The sequence below is a fragment of the Drosophila bipectinata genome, chromosome 3L, assembly GCF_030179905.1.
Source record: "Drosophila bipectinata strain 14024-0381.07 chromosome 3L, DbipHiC1v2, whole genome shotgun sequence".
In the NCBI taxonomy this organism is placed as follows: Eukaryota; Metazoa; Arthropoda; class Insecta; order Diptera; family Drosophilidae; genus Drosophila; species Drosophila bipectinata.
The window spans coordinates 7745963-7765231 of record NC_091738.1 but is presented as its reverse complement, the minus strand read 5'-3'; the positions used below and the strand labels follow the sequence as shown (position 1 = coordinate 7765231).

The window sequence follows — 19269 nt, the reverse complement described above, 5'->3', positions numbered from 1 at the left end:
TGCAAACACACCGACAAACATAGAGACCCATCGAATAGACGTGTGAATTGGCAGTCGAGAGTTTAGCAGCCAATCAACAGAGTTATGTCCACGTACATATAATATGTGCCCGGTTTGGGGTGTGAGTGATGGGCAAGTGGAAGTGGAATGAAGTGTTTAAGGTGTATAAATCAACAAAGATGGGCAGGCAACACAAAAAATATGCATATGGGGTTGCGGCCTATAATGGTTGGTGATTTTACGGTAAGACCCATTTCCAGGTGTGAGAATATGACCAATACGGGAACATAAATAAGAGTCAGTTAACACCCATACATATATGTATAATAATTTAACACCCATTAAATATAATGTGTATTATTTAAGGTTTTCTTAGCTAGTTCTCCTAAGGGATCTGGATCTGACAAATTTTAACCGAGGTATAAATATTTTTCTATTTCGAAAATGGTCATAACATTTTTTAATTTTGTGAATAAATAGACTTTTGATGAACTTTTCATCATCATATTTCAATTTAAAAATTGTTTAAGTTTTGCTTTTGCTTTCTCAACAATGATATAGGCTTAAAATGGAATTAATATTCTGCTTAAAATGTAAACTTTTCATTCATTTTTTATCCATTATCTAACTATTATATTTTAGATTAGTTAAAAGTTCGTTTCTTAAGTCTTATATTTATATAAAAATTCGAGTTAAAAAAGAGAAGTTAGAAACAAATTGTTATTAATAAAAATAAATAAAAAAAAAAGTTCAATAAGAAGTAAGATAAATACTTACGCACACGCACACTTTTCCCGCCGAACTCCAGATCGCGTTCGTTTCCTAAGTCATTTGTTTTGTTTTCTTTTTTTTGCCTTTCGAGTCTTTGCTCTCCCGTCGAGTTGATATAAACTTGTGTCATCTGTCTTGGACTGTCATAATTACATTTATATAGTCAACATCTAGGTAGCCTGACATTTGGAAATATGTCAGCCCGCACTGTTATGTAATGAATAACGCATCGACTGGCCAGGATTTTCTGTGCGCCCCTTGATGGATATACACGTAAACACTGACATCGTGACAGTTGAATACGAATTGAGAAAACATATATATCTGGCAATATGCACTTGTATATTGAACAAATTTCCACTGTATATGGACTGGCAAAAGTTTGGTCATGTGTCAATGGAATGGAGCATTTCAAGTCAGTCCCTGGAGGAAAGCCAAAAGAGACAGCTGAGCAAAATACTCTACATAAATTGACAATGAATATCTTAAAATGGTCAATTCAATTAGTTTTCCTTCACTTTCTTTTTGCTTTTATTTTATTTCATCTTTTACATTTTATCCTCTTCTTAAATGGTTAAGGAAATAAATTATTTAAAATTAATAAAACAAACAAAAAGCCAATACAAAAACAACACTTTAAATTAAAAATCTTAGATGTCTAATTACAGATTTTACAAATAAATTAAGAAAACAATATAAATATAAATGATTTTGTCGCTATATCAATTGACAGTCATTTGTAAATTTGGCTAAATATTATAATGTACTGTTTATATGCCTTATTATTTTTTATTCAGAACTTATTAACTTAAATTGAGCTAATATAAATCGTATTCATAGGGATATTTGTACATGATTTCACTGGCACCAAAATTTTTCAATTGTTACATGTTTGCTTTTACCCATTAATTTTTGGGTAACTGAGACTGTTTTTTAAAGACGTCAAATTTGGATGTTAAACAAAAATTTGAGCAAAAGATGCAATAGAATATATTTGGTTGCACTTTTCACAAAATATCTGAAATTTTTTATCCAATTATCTAATTTTTACATATCTAATCCTAAAGTACGTGAAATTGTTTTGGCACTCGAACGAATTCTCTGGCAATCATAAGACATCCTTGGACCCTTAGCCCGTCAGGGTTTGTGACCTCACCAGAGTGAGATCCAGGGGCGTGGTCTTGCGCACAAAGGTCGGGGATTCCCCCAAGCAGTGACTCCCCGCAGCCGGCTCGCTCAGACTGGGACTGTTGGAACCGCCGGCCAGAGGACTGGTGGTGTCTGTACGCGATCTCAGAGATAGATCAATGGGTTCGTCCAGCTCTGGACTGCTGGTGGCCGGATACAGGAGCTCCGCCTTGAACTGATCCTTGAAAATGGGCAGCGGAGGAACGCCGGCGGCCAGGAGTACGGGTGGCAGGTGGCTGAAAGGGGCAAAGGAGCTGTACAGTGGTTCTGAGTGGCTGCGAAATATCTCAAGTAGCTCCTGGTGGCGCTGGCGTTGCAGGTCTCCATCCGGTTCCGAGCTTGCCGGAAAGGTGGTATTTCTCAGATCTAGGCGGGGGAGATTTGTGGCAGCGGCGGTGGGTGTGGCGGTGGTTGTGTTGGTGTGACCACTCAGCACGCTCGTGGCTCCGTCCTCGTTGGGATCACCTGCCGACGAGGCCCCCGAATCGCTTGGTGTATTACTGAGGCGGGATTCCAGTTTCAACTGGCGTTGATGGTGGTGATGAAACTTCGCCGCCTGCAGAAAAGACGGCGAAGATGCCCCGCCTACTCCCACCCCGCCGGCAGACCCATCCACCCGCGGAGAAGTGGCCGTGGCTGACTTGATGCAGGGATTTGTTTTGTCCTGGTAGGTTTGCCTCGCCTGATTGCTCGCCTGCTGCAGACGCGCCAGTTGCTCCAGACTTGCGCTGCTTACTCCGCCGGGCCCACCGCCTGGTCCGTTCCCTCCTCCAGTTCCCGTCGTAGTCTGCTGCTCCTGCAGCAGGCAATGGATTTTGAACCAGTTGGAGCGACGACCGTAGCGGGATCCGCTCTTAGACATCCCCACAAGGAGGCACTTCCGCAAGCGGCACGCCTTGCAGGCCGTGCGGTTCTTTTTGTTGATCACACAGTCACCGTTGTGCTTGCAGCCTGCGATTGCCGCAATGTTGTTGTAAGTGCGACCAAAGAAGGACTGGAAAGGATAGGTCGGAAATAAAGTTAGTTATTAATTAAAAATACACATCGCCACTCAAACTATTCTACCTATTCGCACCTGTCGGCGGCACACTTCCCACCTCTCGAACTTGCCTCAATTACAAAATGTGCGTGGATAATTTGACCAACTACTAGTAAAGCTTATTGTGGAGCAGACGTCAAACGAGAAGAATGGGAAAAAGTATAGCTCCACTGTATCACAGCTGATTTTCATTGTTTTGGAGCCATGCCAACTCATGGTTGAGACGATTTTGAAGTTCAACTTTGAGTGGAGTTTGATGGGTGTCTGGAACTTTTGTTTTCGATTGCGCTGACTCATCTAATATGCATGTAATTTTTATTTGATTGACTGCAGTTTACAATTGTGCTCGCCTTGGGGCTTACCTAGCTCTATATACCAAGAGGGGCAGCTACGCCCCTCTCCCTTTGAAATGCTCTAAATTTCTCAGACATTTTCCCATGCTATTTGAAGGTGAGCCTTTATTGTGTCGGCTGCGCACACGTATCTACTTAAAGTCAATTAAAAATCGATTAATCTACCGAATTGAATTTTAATTATAGTAATAACATTTCCGATTTTGCTTCGCGCTAAAAGTAAAAGCCAAAATCGAGATCATTTTTTGCACATTTTTTTGTCTATCTTGGTAATGTGCGAAATGGAATCTTTCAGGTTTCTCACAACTCTGGGGATTAAGCACTATAAAAATTCGATTTGGGTTGATAGATTCCCATAATATTGAAACTCACCTTACAGCCCTCGCATGTGAATGCCCCGAAATGAAAACCCGCCGCCGGCTCGCCACACACTTTGCACAGCTGGTTCATCTGTAAAGGATTAAAAAAAATTATATATAAGGTCACAAGTTGAAAGAATCTCTGTCGATTATAGTCTATAGTCTCTCAATTTTTTTGTAAAAAAAATGAAATCCTCGCTAATATTTGGAATAGCTATCTGATAAACCCATTGTACTTGTACATAACTCTTGGCTGGGCTTAAAACGTGTTGCTGACAGCCTAATTGAAAAAGTCCAACTTTGGCAACTTCTTCACGATTGTCCTTGTTATTGATGATGCCTTTTTTCACAGATTATTTTTCTTATTTTTTTCTTAAATCTTTTTTTTTTTTTATAGCGGTCCAACACATTGACTCTCGACTCAGCTGTGGCAGGCTGTGGAAGAAGCTGTGGAAGAAGGGGCCATGGCCACGAAAGCCACGCCAAAAAGTTGAAGAAAAAGAAGAAGAGCTGCTGCAACGGCAACAACAAAAACATGCATAACCGATGACCCACTGCGTTTCTCTTTATTTTTATTCTTTTTTTTTTTTTTAGCGGAATTTTGTTTTTTTATTTTGCTACAGGTCGTGGATAGAAATTGAGGTATGCAACGACCGGTTTGGGCTTGCACCATCAAAGTTTCAGACCCTGCACCTCGGCTCAGCCTTCCCGTCTCCGTTGCCCAGCCTTGTGGCCGCTGTTGTCTCTGTCACTCCTTTTCCCAGAGAACCTAGCATTCGCACATCTAATGCAATGTACCTACTATAGTGACTTGTTTTGCCTGCCCATAAAGCCTAAGGTCAGGCGAAAAAAAGCTACAGCGAAACGCATATAAAATATCTACTTTTGCGAAAATTCTGCGTCAACTATTTAATGAGCATGAAGAATCCGAGGGAGGGATCAATTTCGTCATGGATATACAATATAAATTCTTTGACACACAAAATGTGTGTGCTAATAAATGGCGTGGCGATTTTTTGTAGTCACATTTCGGGGAATATGGGGCGTATGGGAAAAAGGTATTCAAAAAGCTGAAACGGGGTATAAATTATGTGATTTTATAGCGAATCGTGTAAGGTCAAATGGCGGTTGGGTGCAATTGTTGGTTATACTTGTTCAATAAACTGCTATTTTTATGTGGTCAACACCAAACATGAAGACGTAATTTAAAATATACAAATTGGTTACATTTTTTGGCTAACTAAGTATAGATTCTGCATAGTTGATTTGGAATTTTAATAAGATTTTTGTAATTAATTATACCACCATTTTGGCCATGGGCTTAGAAACTGTTTACACTATTCTGATAGCATTTGTACTTTATATTAAGATGTAAATATTAAGGTCAGCCACATGCTTGCAGGTTAAATATTTTACTAAAAAATGTAATTAATCAATCAACTACTGGCAGAGTTCCTTTGTTCTCATATTCAAGCATTTTATACAGACTAGAATCTTCCTGAGAACTGGGACTCCCTCCCATTTATGTTAAGTGCTAGCCAAGGTGTTTGTATCTGGAAAATATTTGGCGCGACCAGGGCTGACAGGGGCAGGGAGCTGCTCCGCAAAATGTGCCCAGCAGGTGGTGGTGCCACAACGTGATGCTGCTCCTGTGATAATGGTTAGCAGCCATCCCGGGTCCCCAGCTTCCCTCTGCAGGCTGCCGGGGTTCTGCCGGCCTGCCAATGCTCGGCACTTTGCATATAAACGCTCGCTAATGGACACCAAAGGTGACAGCAGAGCGTTGCTAAATTGGCAAACATTAAATTTGCACCTTCACAGCGAGTGAGCCAGGCGACCGCGAAACCGTGACAATTTTCGGCACAGCGGTGCGCTTTTCCAGAAAGCGGGAAAACCATCAAGCCGAGCTCCAGCCAAAGGAGATCTTCAATCGCTGCCAGCCAGCCACTGGTTGGAACCGAAAAAAAGAAACGTCAACCTCCTCCGAGAAGAACCTCCAAGACCCAGAAACGAACGTTATGGCGATAATCTTGACTGTGAAGGAAGCCACTGAATGGGGGAGTCTTAGGGCAATGGATTTATAAACAATGCTCTTGGCAGCAATGCAGAAATCCAAGAAGGTCGGGGTCTATAGTAACGACAGTCAATCGATTTTATATAGAATATGGAAAGTCACATTTATAATGATATTTTAGACAAATAAAATATTTAATAATAAACTATAAAATGCGATTTGCAATCAGATTTACTATTTAAATATGTACATAAACCAAAATAAATAAAACCTGTCTCTGCTTATCTTCCATTATAAATGAAAAAATTTCCCAAATCATTACGATCCTTTTTAAGAAACCCGAAAGAAATGCAATCGAACGGCACGCTTGAGCGATAAAGTTGAAGATTTCTATCCTTTTGGCGATATCACGACACCGACCAAGGCCGTCATTCCAGTTAGCCGGACGCAAACTTGTCTAATACCTGGAGTGTCTTCAATATCCAGTCCCCTCCTTCGACTAAATTAAAGTCATGAAGCAGGACATACCACGAGCTAATTAAAAGTCCTCCGGGCAAGCCCCACTGCGAAAGGTGAATGTGATCGTTGTATTTATTTAGTTCGATGACCAGATTTGATTGTGGGAAAACAATGTACCCAACAGAAGGAAGGAGTATTTGGCCAAGTCAAAAGCCTTTCAAATTTCATACTAGACTTCCCATTGTTCAAACTTATAAGTATATCGAACTGGACAGATCGGGGAATAGAAGCGATCTCTGGCCTGACAGGCTTATCGATTAAGCCAAGATTAATGTTACACATCGAGCCGGTACAAACAATTAATTAGAAACCTAATCTGCTACAAAAACTATTCATTGGTCGTAAGCCAAGTGGATGATTGTTCAGATCTAATCTCTGGAAATCTACAAAATTTTTTTTACCCTGAGATGAACTTGATGGGGGGGACTAGTATTCAGAGCAGCCAGCGGCTTAGACAATAAGAACCAGATCAGATGAATGTAGCTACATTCTCAACAAGCTCATCAAGTTGCTGTTGACAGACGAAAAAAATTGGAAAAAGTGGAAGGATTTTCCTCAATAAGAATAATAAAGAAGGGCCCAAAAAAATCTACATATATGCATGCAAGCATGGGTATGAAAAAAATGTGTCCTTTAAAGCAAACAAAATGATGGACAATGCCAAATCAGATAAAAGGCAACAGAGGGAGAAAAGGTGTTCAAACAAGCAAACCACGATTGTCTCAAATATTTTGAAGCCGCTACAAAATAGAACAAGAATCAAGAACCCAGCATCCACAAAGCTCGAGGGTCCATCTAACCCTGGAGCATTGACACACACACACACACAGAGTGGAATCTCTTCTTGTTCGCCACCGATCGCGGCAGACAATTGCCGGTAATATGCTTTATTATTAGCCCTGCCGAGCCACTGGAGACGGACATTCGCAATATGCAAATCCACTCAGCAGTCACACGCTCTAGTTTGAATTGTCTTCTTCCTCGATCCGCGGAGGATGCCGATGGAGGATCCACGATCTAGTCTGCAGGCCAGAAGGGCTGCTGCCTTTGGCCCTTTTCTGCTTGATTGCCGACAGCAGTTGGACAATTAAATGTTTGAATATCTCCCAACTTTGTCCATTCTCTGCCCCTATTGTAGTAATTTCTTGACACTTATCGCACAAAAGGCAATAACATTATTAATGAGCATGTCAATGAGCTTCCTTTGTTTTCGCCAGTGTCCACTTTTTCTGGCTATCCTTGGCCATCCATCCTTGGCGGCAAGTACGAGCCCTTGGGACTTGAGCTTGCCCATGATTAGAAAGTAAATACGATAATTCCTATTGCAAACATTGCAATTATTCAAATTATCTGTATTTTTTGGTCTTGAGTTTCATTTGATTAATGCTTTTATTTAATTTATATTTTTAGGGATATATTTTATTTAAATAGAGATTTAGCTAACAATATTATCTGTCTTCTGATCGGCTGCTTTGTTAAAGTTATTTATGCTAATTATGCAAAACGCTGTCAATTAAATGTTTTATTAATATATTCTTTTCTGCTTTAAGGTTTTTTTTACATTTTTCAAACATTGATTAATTTGTTGACAATTTTAAATGATAGAATGGGTAGTGTTTTCCTTTTTTATTAGAAAGAAATAAACTTACCTTTCGTATTAAGTTATTATTTTCCAAACTACATAAATTATTGTTTTCTTAAAAAAGCACTGTTTTATTTGTTGGTTTGTTTGTATTTGTTTTGTTAATTTTTTCGTAACTTCACACACTTAAGGATTTATGCTTGACTATCAATTGATCATATCATGTATAGAAATCACATTCCACAATTTAATTCGATTTAGCCGACGGCTCTTGCAGCTATCTCTTCGCGCTCATTTCATCGCCGATCCGATGCCGAAGAAGTTCGCGATCAGTTATAATAACAAGATACTGATTTCGATTCCGATTCGCGGGAGAGCAGCGAAGCCTGACGATGCTTGGCGGCGTAGCGTCCATCCGAGACTAAATCGCCATCGACGTTCTGAGCGCCAAACCGACTCGGACTGTTCGAGGCCTGGCCGTGGCCTCAAAGATCATCTCATCCCAGCAGCAACATCAGCAGCAGCAGCAGCAACATCCACGGCAGCAACAGCAGCAGCATCCGCGGCAGCCGAAACAACAAAGCGCACGCGTCTAGAGCGGCAAGGCGAAACTTAACTGTTAATCAGCCGCCGTGGCAGCAACAGGAATTCCTGCTTTGCGAACAGCTGCTGCTGCTATGCCGGTTGTTAAGGCTGGCTCTGTTAACTTGGTTCGGAGTAAGGCATAAAATATAATATAAAATATTAAAAAGGAGTTATAATTGGGGCGTTGCTAAGAGAACTCTTTATATTAAATATTCTGTGTATTAGAAGAACAATTAACCACAAAATAATAAAATTTATAAGCCCTGCAGATAAAACCACACCCTATTTTTTCTCAGTGCTCTCTGTTACCAACTTCACTTCAAACATGTTCGCTTGGATCGTCTTTGTTGGGTTGTTGTTGTAATCTTGGACTGGCTCTCTCTGCTATGGCCTCTCTGCTCACACCTGGCCAGGTGTGCGTCTTCCAGCTGAACTCTGGTTGGCTGTTTCCAGCGGCACGATCTGAAAACGTTTCGTTCGTTTTCATTGAATATTGTCTCGATGCGGTTGGCTGTTGGTTGTTGTTTGTTATTTGTTGCTCTTTTTATTTATTTTTTGTTTTTGGTATTACCCCCGTTTGACTTTACACACGATACTGTTACTATTTGAGTGTATTGAGTGGATCGAGTGCGCGAGAGTGTTGGATTTGGTTTGTTTTCATTGTGCATGTGCATCCATTTGGACGCGCATTGGACGACTAATGTGGCAAGGAGGTGGGCACTTAATGCCCGGCGATCAGTGTAAATAAACATTGAGAGAAATCCTCGAGACATCATTCGAAATTTGTTGCTTGTTCAGCTTTTACAGCAAAATGGTGAAATCAAGTTTGTTGCTTAAGTCTTTTGTTTTCTTTTTGGTATTTGGTATTTTTTATGGTATAAAATGGAATTTTTCGTTTCTTTTTTAATGGAAATACAGTGTGCAGCTTAGTAGTGACTATCTTACAGAGTTTATTCAGTAAAAATGATTTTATTTTACTTTTCAAACTGTAGAACAACCTATCATGGATAATACTTCCTAGTTTAAAGTGGATTCCTGTAGAACAATCTACGCGCTTCCATATATCTAATTGAATTCTCTTGTCATAAGCATGATCAGATGTCTGACTTCGTGCTCAAATGCCACAACCTCAAGTGGGCCTCCAGTCTTTCTCCATTTCTGCCCGGCCACTCTCGCGGTTTCTGTCACTTCGTGATGATGATGATTTCATTTTAATAACACCACTGGAGGGAGGAAAGACTAGCTAGCATTGCAAAGATCGTCTAATACCCTGCACTGGCCGGGGCCGTGTCAACACCACTTGACGGAGTAACAAGGAAGCGCAACACTCCAAAATGACGTGTAATTTATCACAGCACGAGCAGCATTTAGCCATGAACTGGAACGGATAGTCCGACTCCGAATCTGGTTGGTTTCAGTGGCAGTGGCAGTGGCAGTATAGTTTCTTCTGCTGCCTGGTCCCGGCCTGTCAGCATCGTTGTCGTCATAATCTGCCACCGGCTCGGCTCGGAGCTCCTGGCGTTTGCAATTTTTGTCATCATATTAACATTTCTTCTGCTCGCAGGCAAATCTCCCATCTCTTCTCTCTGGCAATTTTTAATTAAGTTTGGGCCTTGGCAACAGCTTTGTGGCTATCTGGTTATCTAGCTATCTGGCCTGCTCGCGTGCTCATCTCCCGGTGATGAGTTGAAGCATTAGCTTTGATGTCTGCTCATATTTATTAGAGCGCAATCTGTCTCAAATTATAGACTCCAGACGGGATATATATATCAGATGGAAATTTAGTTTAATTCATTCATTTTTTTTTAAGTCTATCCACTTAAGAGTCCAAAAACACTCACCAGAGCCAGATTGCTAAACACTTAAACAGGTCTGATCTGTGCACTAACATGGCCATAATACAAATTGTGCCTGGCCAAAAATAAACAGAGGCAAACCCAAAAGAAATCATAGCATGGCACAAACAAAATAGGCGACAAATCTCCTTCTGTTGACTGCGAGGCTGTGGCATGCCCAAGAATTGAAGACATTTGGAGACATTCGATCGATGCCAAATCGATCTAGATACAGATACTTTAAATCACAATTTCAATTGATCGAACGCAAGCCAAATCGAGCCAAAAAAAAAAGAGAAATACAAAAAAATAATCTGAAATCTGCGCACATGTCAAAGGCGGTAGCGAAATCTACAACAACAAAACTAGAAGCAACAGTAGCAACAGCAACCTCAAACAACAACAACATCGTCAACAACTGGCAGGCAGCATTTTATTTCAATTTCAATTGATTGTCGTACAATCGCCATGAATAATTCAATTTTTAGAATTGCACATTGCATGGCATCAGATAGAGATGGCTTGTTGGCCAGAGAAAGAGACGGAGTGAGGAATACGGAACATGGACATATTTTTGCCACTGCCAGATGATGTTGCTTCTGCTGTAGCTTCTGGTTATTTTGCGTCTTCTACCAGGTAACCTTCCGCCCTCTCCCAATCGTTGTAACTATTAATTTTTGTAATAAATCTATGAGTTTGTAATAAATATGGTTAGTTTAAAAAATTTTCGAATTAAAAAAAATAAAAATTAAAACAAATTTTTTTAACCCTTTTCACTCAAGCTGCTCAAGTACTTCCTTAAAAAAAGGAAACAACAAATGATTACAAATGAAGGCAGATGCTAAAATGTTGAAAAGCGTTTTTTATTGTTTATTCTGAAAGGGAAGGAGGGGGAACCTAAAGCGGAATGCATCAAAACATCATCTTGAACCATTAGCAATGTCGGAACTGCTACCATCCCCTACGAGACAGGACTCTTCCGCATGACTCCCATAGAGTGACAGCCAAGCAGCTTTGATTAATGAACTTATTATGCAACAATTATGTGTATAAACAGTGAGCATTGAATGTGAATTCAAATCGGAACTCAAAGTGTGTCCCATATGCGTTTAGCTTTTGAACACTTCAAGATCACGGATCATGTCAAATTAATGAACTCGCTCCTGGCTCTTGACTTTGACACTTCATAAAGGTGTCAGCATCCTGGCAAGGACAATAACCGGACTGCTAATTTCATTTGCCTCAGTTTTATGCAAAGACAGGCCTCGTCTTGGCATAAATCACACGGCAATGGAATTTGCATAACTCCCAGAGTTGGAGGGATCTCTCGCGTCTCATCCTCTTGAGTAATTTGTTCTGCTTAAGAGGAAACTAGTTTGCATCCCGTCATGGGATACACTTAACGTCCTTTTCGGCAAAAGTCTTCGCTCTACATTTGCCTTCTATCTGCCGGCTGCATTCCATCGCTCATCTGCCTCGCCTTGCCCTCCAGTGGGAGCCGCGCCTTTTTTGGGGCACATATTTCGCCTGTGATGTCATCGGTTCTCCACCAGCTCGCATAAATTCGTAGCCCAATTTGTTAAGAGCGCGTGCTTCACTTTTTGTCCGTCTGTCGGGGTGTCCGTTCAGTATCTGCAGTCCGTGTCGGCGGCTTTTCCTCAAAAAGATACTAATGACAATTGTGCGATCTGCTCGGCTTCTCTTCTGTCGTCTTTTAATAAGGAGATTAAAAGGCCTATACGAGTTTTGGTTACTCTTGTTGGGAAACATTTATGAAATGTAATATGTTTCACTTAAGAAAATATGTAAAATATGTCATATTATTCTTAAAAAAGATTTCTGATAAAGTTTCCTCCAAAATACTTCCCCTAAATAAGAGTATTTCTAAGAGGAACCTCTTAAAATGTTAACCCTAATAAAAAAAAGTGACAAATTGGAGCGTTTTTTTGCAGGCCGCACTGCTTTATTTTAAAGCATGACTCTGGGGATATGGAATCTGGGTGTTGGGTGAGTAACTGCGGCCCAGACACCTCTTCACACATGTGGAACGACTTTGTGGCGACTTTCTGGGCTTGGCCTTTGCGAGCTCCATTTAAGTGGATTTTGGAGCAGACTGCGAGAGGCGAAACAAAAAAAATCGCTTTAACCTATAAATCTTTTGGGTGTTGACTTGCTTTTCTTTTCGGCGTTTTGTTTGTTAATATTTTTTTTCTGCACGTTTTACGACTGACATTAATTGAATGCGTCTGAAATTGGGGGAACTTTCATTTGGGCATAGCACACGCTCCATTTGATTTATTTGCAATTCGTAATCTTCACAGCCATCCAAGGCGCAGGGCAAAAACAAAAAAAACAGTGGAATATTCGGTCAACTTTGTCTGGCAATCCTCAGTGGGAATTAGATGGCCTAGGACGCGGCCTCGCCTCGTTTCGGTGTCGGAGTCGGTGGCGGCTGGAGAACAAAGTGCCACCGAAATGCCAGAAACAATTGCTTCACATTTTCCAACTTTCTTTCGGTATGCTTAATAGTCTGGGCCCATGGTTTGCTCCTAGAACCAGTCGCAAGATCAAAGCTCGGCGATATAATTGGTCGCTGGACCGCAGAGGTCCACATCCACAAGCATATCCCCCAATACCAATACCAAACCAATCCCGATCCTCTCGAGCCCGAGCCTGAGCCTGAGCCAGGGCATGCTTAATAATAATTCGTTTTGGCAAACAATGTAAATTCTTCATTAGCTTCCTAATTTGCTTGGGATTCTGGTCGGTCGATTCTCGGCAATTGTTAGTGCCGCCGAGATCTGGATAAAATGGTATTTTATGAGGAGTCCAAGGAAATTTGTTACATTTTCTGCGGCCGCCTATGGGGGATGCTGGGGACGCTGTCATTTCCACGGGGACATAAATGTTTCTATTTGTGGGCGGGCTGGTCTTGTTGGGAGAGGAAACTCTATTTATGGTTTACTTTGTTTATGCTTTTTTTGGTCAACAATTTATAGAAGAATGTATTGGAAGCAGCGACAGATGAAAGGCAAAACCATATCCTCATAGTTTCTTAAATTCTAATAAAAAAAGCCAATATTATATTACTATCATTTGACATTCTAGCCTGCATATTCGAAATGCTTTTCTTGATTTCTCGGCTTTACCATCGCGGAGTAATTTTTCACTCCACATGCTACGAAAGCAAGTTGCAGGAATGCCGCTGATTTGCGCTGATTGATCGATTGATTGAGTGATTGACAACGGCGCCAATGAGTGGTCCGATCATTTGCTAACTTGGCTAGTTCGCGTTCGCTAATTAATGAAATGCCGAAATGCCATCGATGTCATAGCTAATATGGCCAGGCTGATGGCCAGGTTGGCCAGGTTAAAGTTGGCATTAGGGCCGTTCCCAGAGCTTTCCATTTAATTGCCGCTGGTAAATGGGTCTTTGCGGTTAGGATACTCCAGTTACTCACTTATTCAGTTCGAGTGCATTACACCAGGAATTTTTGTTGCTTTGTTCGGCTCTGCTCTGCTTCTCCGACTGTAACTGCGACCATTCTTTACGAGCGGCAATAAATTTAACAATTTGTTTAGTGCAACAGACACACCAGCACCAGTACCACCACTACCACCTAGCACTGTCACTGGAAAACTAGTGCCACAAAACCAACACGAACACGCAAAGTGTCTACGGCTTCTGGCCATATATGGCGAATCCTGAGGCAGCCTCCTCACAGATGCCAAAAGCCAGGCAATTTGTCGTGCGGTAAACAAAAAGCCAACAAAGCTTGTCGCCAGCTGGGCCTGGCCCCAGGGGCGGGGGCTTCCACAGGGGCTTCCAGAGGGGGGCCCAGGAGCCAGTAGAAAGCAAGAGTTAAACAGTTTCGAATCATTTCGAAATATTGTATTCCCATCACGCCGACATCTATCGCCTTAGGATTTCGTTTTCTCAATATGGCGCAGCGATAATCGGAGCTGATCGATAGAATTAGAGACTTTCTTTGGATAAGCCGTCACTTTTCCGCTCCGAAAAAACATTTAACCTGATTGATCTATTGATCCTAAAAGTGTATGGAAAAGTAAGAGAAAATAAAGCTGTTAAATGCCTTCCTTCGGGCTCAAGTGCCATATCCTTGAACTCATACAGAGGAACACTTTTCTCTAGTAGTTATCAGATTATTGGAAAGCTAAGGGCGTTCACTGGAAAAATAGAATTTGGTGTCATTGCTCATAGACAAACTTGCAACACAGAGACCTGAGATGGTGTCCGAGCCAGAACCGCTAAAGTGAAAACCCGACGAGACAAAAGGCAACAAGCAGAACCAAAAGGTAAATAGCGGCAAGCAGGCAACAAGTGTATGCCCCATCATCGATGCCCCGTGTGCTGCCTATTGGCCTCGGCTTCGAGTCCATTTGGCCTCTACACTTCTCAAAATTCTAAAATCTTATAGGTTTAAATACTGTTTTCTTTTCTTAGATCATAAGGACTATTTCCTCAGTGCCGAAATTCGCTTCGGCCTCGACTTGGCTGTCTCTGGCAGTGTCTATGCTTATGTCTATGTCTCTGGGACTGTCCATGTCGATGGCAACGTCGTCATCTCTTCTGTATGTGCCGGTGTGTCCGACTTGTTCCTTCACCCAGGCACCCTTTCCCCTTTAGCCAATCCAGCCCCCGTTCTCCAACCACTTCAGCTTGCCGGCTCGTATGCATGCCAGCCATATAATGCGGCTCATCAACAACAAAACGGCGGCTGCGGAGGCAAATGCAACATGTGCTCCGGCTCCAAGTTGCAAGATCCATGCTCCAAGTGCCCTGCTTCTTCCTCTGCTTCCTCGTCGTGGAGGCTCCTTCCACAGCCATAAACAAATATGAGTAGCTGTGTGACTCTCTATCCTAGTGTGCGTGCGCCTCCTTCAAGAAGTGTGGGAAAATTTTCGGAATTTCTTTTTCTAGTTTGTTTTCTTGCCGCATGGCCCCCGCTTTTACTTCTCTCTTTCACCGGCTGCTGCATGTAGCAGGTTGCAGAGGCCGGAGTGGCAGGACGAGGAAGCCGGCCTGGGCTCGGCATGCCAACTAGTGAAATTCTTTTTGATAATTTAATTTAAGAAATATTGTATATAGAGACGGCAACGACCCCGACCCCTTGACCAAGCCGAACGGTCAGTAGTGGGGGGACCAGAATTAGCCTTGGCGAATCTTTAACGTGTTTTTCTGATTTTTGTTGGCTTGGTTGTGTGCCGAACTCTCAGCCAGAGAAAGTTTTCTCCCGCTCCTCAAAAGAAGCTTAATTACTCGCCAACAAGGTTTATGAAAAATGGCAAGACTCCAGGAATTCTTAGTCATATCCTTCATAAAGCTTTCATCTTATGTGATTACCTAATAGCTAATCAAAAGCCACATTTCCCCCAATCGCTCCATATTCAATTAGGCCTTAAATAGCTAAAGGCCAAACCCCATTTTATTACCACAAAAAGCCGCCTATATCGCGTAATTGAACTAGTATTGAAGGCAGCCATCCGTCCATATGCCATCGGCACATTGTCATCATCATTTGGCGGACACACATTACCCGGCCGGGCTCGGACTCGTTGGGGCACGCATAGCTTAGTTTATGATGTCGATTAGTTGCACTATAAGCAACACCTTTAACTGCCAACAAATTACAACTTTATCATGCCGCAAACGATGCGAACGATCCGAACCCGTTCCCATGCCATAGCCATCAATTGTGGTCCGATCTGCTTCGAGAGCAGTTCGCATAATTAATGAAGTGCACCCAACCATTCCGGCCAGCAACGTGTCTGCCACAAATGAAGCTATTCCGCGGGGCAGTGGGCCACTCTTCTGGCGGCTGCTAGCTCCTCCATATTTATACAGAGGCGAGCATGTTAAATAAAAGATAAGAGGTGTCCAAGCGGCGAGTGTCACGCGTTCCTGGGCCACGCCTCCTGGATCCCTGCATCTCTAGGGTGTCGCATCATTTTGCAAGTCTAATCACATAAACTCAAACTGCCGTCATTAGGGAAATGTTGCGACGGCCTCTTTGGATCTCTGGCGGGGAGTTGGTTCTTCTATGACAGGAAATTGGTAGAGTTATGCTAATGCTTCTGGGCCAATAGGGTACTTAAATCATACTAAGATTGGAGCCTTTAAAATTACAGTAAAGTGTTTAACTATCTCCTAAAAATAAAGTACGTATTCCATTTAAAATATATTATAAAATATTTCTGAAGATCCCAAGTCTCCTCTGAAGACAAACCCTTTTCTTCACTCAATAACCCAAAATGCTGTTTACAGTTCTCTTTCTTATCGATCTCAGTCGGTCAGTGGCAGTCGAATGTGTCAACACTTAAATTTAGATTAAACCATATATGTATGCGTTGACTGATTTTACCATTGGGTGCTGGTGCTGGTGCTGCAATATTTAATTTTAGACTCCAGCAGAGACTGGATCTGTAGACCGAAGTGTCTGAAGAGTCCGGAGAGTGGACAGTGGAAGCTAAAGTCGGTAGCAGTTGCTATCCAGCCAGTGACTGTGATGATGATCAGAAAGCATTTGCTCGGCCAGCTTGTAATTCAATCTGCTTGCATTCAGACATGTAACAGCAATTTTAAAACAATTTTCAACTTACTGACAGACCGGCTACCGGATTGTCTTGGCCCCGGGCCCCGGGGCTCAGGCTTGGCTTCGCCCGGCTCGACTTGGTTTGGCTTGAGCCGCCACTGGCTGGGTATCAGAATCGGAGCTGGCAACGGCAACGCTTTTTGAGTGACTTTGGTACCAATCTGTCCATCATCATTACCATCAAGTGTAACATTTGTGACGACAGCCAGAGGCGAACCGAGAGCCTCAGGTGCTCTGGCTGCTTTGGTGCTTTGGTGCCGGGGATCTGTGGATGATGCTGATTCCGATGTCGATGCTGAATCCGATACTGATGACGATGACTGTTCTCCATTTCCCCCCTGCCCCATCCCCCGGCATCTCTCGATCTCTGCCACAACTGCCACCGATGTTTGTTGGTGGCAGGCCGAAAGCGCAGCGTAGCTGCTACAGCGTGCTGTGAATGCCTGTGCAATTACTTTGTAATTTAAGTTATTGATTGCCAGACGTGGATCCTTGCCCCTCTCCTGACTTGCTACCCCTCCTTCTCTCTGATTTCTAAATCTATTAGATAATCTCGGCGCGGCACCGTTACAGGTAGCACCCAATGTTGCCTTTTTTGTTGCGCCCTTTTGTAAATGTTAATGGTTTGTTTGGGGTACTTTGGTTATTGCAAATGGTTACAATAATTATTTTAATAAATTATAAATATGTATAATACACAGAGTTTTACGGATATATGTATATTAAGTTATAACGATAGATTACTAGCCTTCATATGCTTTTAAAGAGGCAAACATATGCCTTCCTTTAAAAATCATAGATCATCCTCTAGTCTTCTATATCTTCTCCAGTTAATTCCTCACTTTTTGTGGCCTTTTTATGCGTTTACCTTAGAATTAATACAGTGGCTGCTGGGCATTGGGACTGGGTTATTCCGGCATATTTCATGTTTGGATTAGCTGCCAGTCAGCCAGCCCGGCAGTCAGCCTTTGAATCAATTTATGGCAAAATTCAATTTAGATTTTTGTAATCATTTACTTGTATACTTTTTGTAGATGAGTTCCGAGGCTTGTCTAGGTATCTAGGCTTTGATTTTATTAAATGCTCGGGTTTCTTTTTCAGGCACAATCGCATTGCTGTGAGATGTTGGATTGTTGGAGGATCGATTCGATTGAGGCGCTGACAGAGTTTTTATAATTGCTACTGGAAAGGAGCGGCGGTTTTTTTTATTCCACTTTTTACAGCACTCAAAACTGTCATAATTTATTGTTCCTGGGCTTTGTGTTCGAGTTGACAACGGATCGAGATTGATGTATTGATTGTTGTCAGTTTGTAATGCTGACATTTATGACAGTAATTTGTTTTCACAATTTGTTAGCCCCTCCAGTGGCAGCCAACACGGATATAGGTTGGAATAGATATTTTAGCAAAGTATCCATCCATGCATCTATCCGAGCGGAGCAGGTGGAAAACTCATCGACACCAGCTCGAGTTCGATTGCCAGAGCTAATTAGTATTTGAGGACTGAGCAATGATCATCATATTTCACAGCAATAGCCGGGGAACCCTTTTATGGCCATTGCGACGTGGCTTTTGCGACGTGCCACTGATGCGGCCCGAGGTTGATAGCTATTTTTGGTGTCCTTCGTGTGCGAAATGAAAGGCCTTGGCACTTTGATGTTTCAGCGTCGATTTGATTGCCTACTTATATGCGGGGTATGCATTTCACTCGATTCTCCCACCGACTTTCCCTCAACGGCGATTCAACTCGATGCAGACTCTGCCCGAGTCCAGTTTCGATCGGGGGACTAACAAAGAAATCAACAGACAGTCTGCAGAAATAAATCACAAATCGAACCAAATCAGTAGAAAATCCCGAACCATAATCGGTCAAGTGTTTGTCTATGAGTGCCTCACTAATTTGGTCATTAATTGGCATCGGCTATATGGATGGACTTTACATTGGGGCATACATATTCCAGTGTGTTTGGGGGAATCAGTGATGATCAAAAGATATTATTAAAAAGAATGTAAAGAAAATATTACGTATACGCAGATAAAAAATATTACCTATGCGTCCTGAAGTATTAAAAGCTTAATGTATATTTATCCTTTCATTTATTTACTAAAGTTCCTAAAGGTAAAATTCTCTTTCTATGATAAAGTCACATTTTGTGGCATTACCGCTCTAAAGACTGTGTGTCATGCCCAAATTCTCGCAACACCCAAAAGGCATAACTTGAGCTCATAAATAATAAAAATTGCTAACGACAAACGACGTTGATATTTAATAATAATAATAATAAATGTGCCAAAACAAGACAGCCATCTGCCTGGCCAGAGTCTGGCTAGAAACAAAAACTGGTAGTGTTCAGTGGATCCTCAGGAGCTGATGCCCGAAAGGAAACGCCAGCAATTCCCGCAATCACAA

The 19269-nt window shown here is 42.0% G+C and overlaps 1 protein-coding gene across 3 annotated transcripts; it reads right to left on the bottom strand.

The window, feature by feature from the left end:
* Nucleotides 1-1787: 1787 nt before the first annotated feature.
* eg (eagle) lies at nt 1788-8414 on the bottom strand. 3 transcript variants are annotated; one of them, XM_017253936.3, is made up of 3 exons: nt 7893-8414; nt 3724-3801; nt 1788-2953 (listed from the first exon to the last, which is right to left on the bottom strand). In XM_017253936.3, the coding sequence occupies exons 2-3, from the start codon at nt 3799-3801 to the stop codon at nt 1901-1903; spliced, it is 1131 nt and encodes a 376-aa protein (XP_017109425.2). In that variant the 5' UTR covers nt 7893-8414; the 3' UTR covers nt 1788-1900. The 3 variants fall into 3 exon arrangements, with proteins under 3 accessions (XP_017109425.2, XP_070136122.1, XP_043069064.1); XM_070280021.1 differs by lacking the exons at nt 3724-3801; nt 7893-8414 and adding an exon at nt 3025-3205; XM_043213129.2 differs by lacking the exons at nt 3724-3801; nt 7893-8414 and adding an exon at nt 3035-3205.
* Between the last annotated feature and the right edge of the window lie 10855 nt (nt 8415-19269).

Bases quoted from the DNA above. Each gene is read 5' to 3' on its own strand.
- eg (XM_017253936.3), bottom strand. From the start codon at position 3,801: ATGAACCAGCTGTGCAAAGTGTGTGGCGAGCCGGCGGCGGGTTTTCAT. The intron at 2,954-3,723 runs GTGAGTTTCAAT...TATCCTTTCCAG, and splicing joins TCACATGCGAGGGCTGTAAG to TCCTTCTTTGGTCGCACTTA.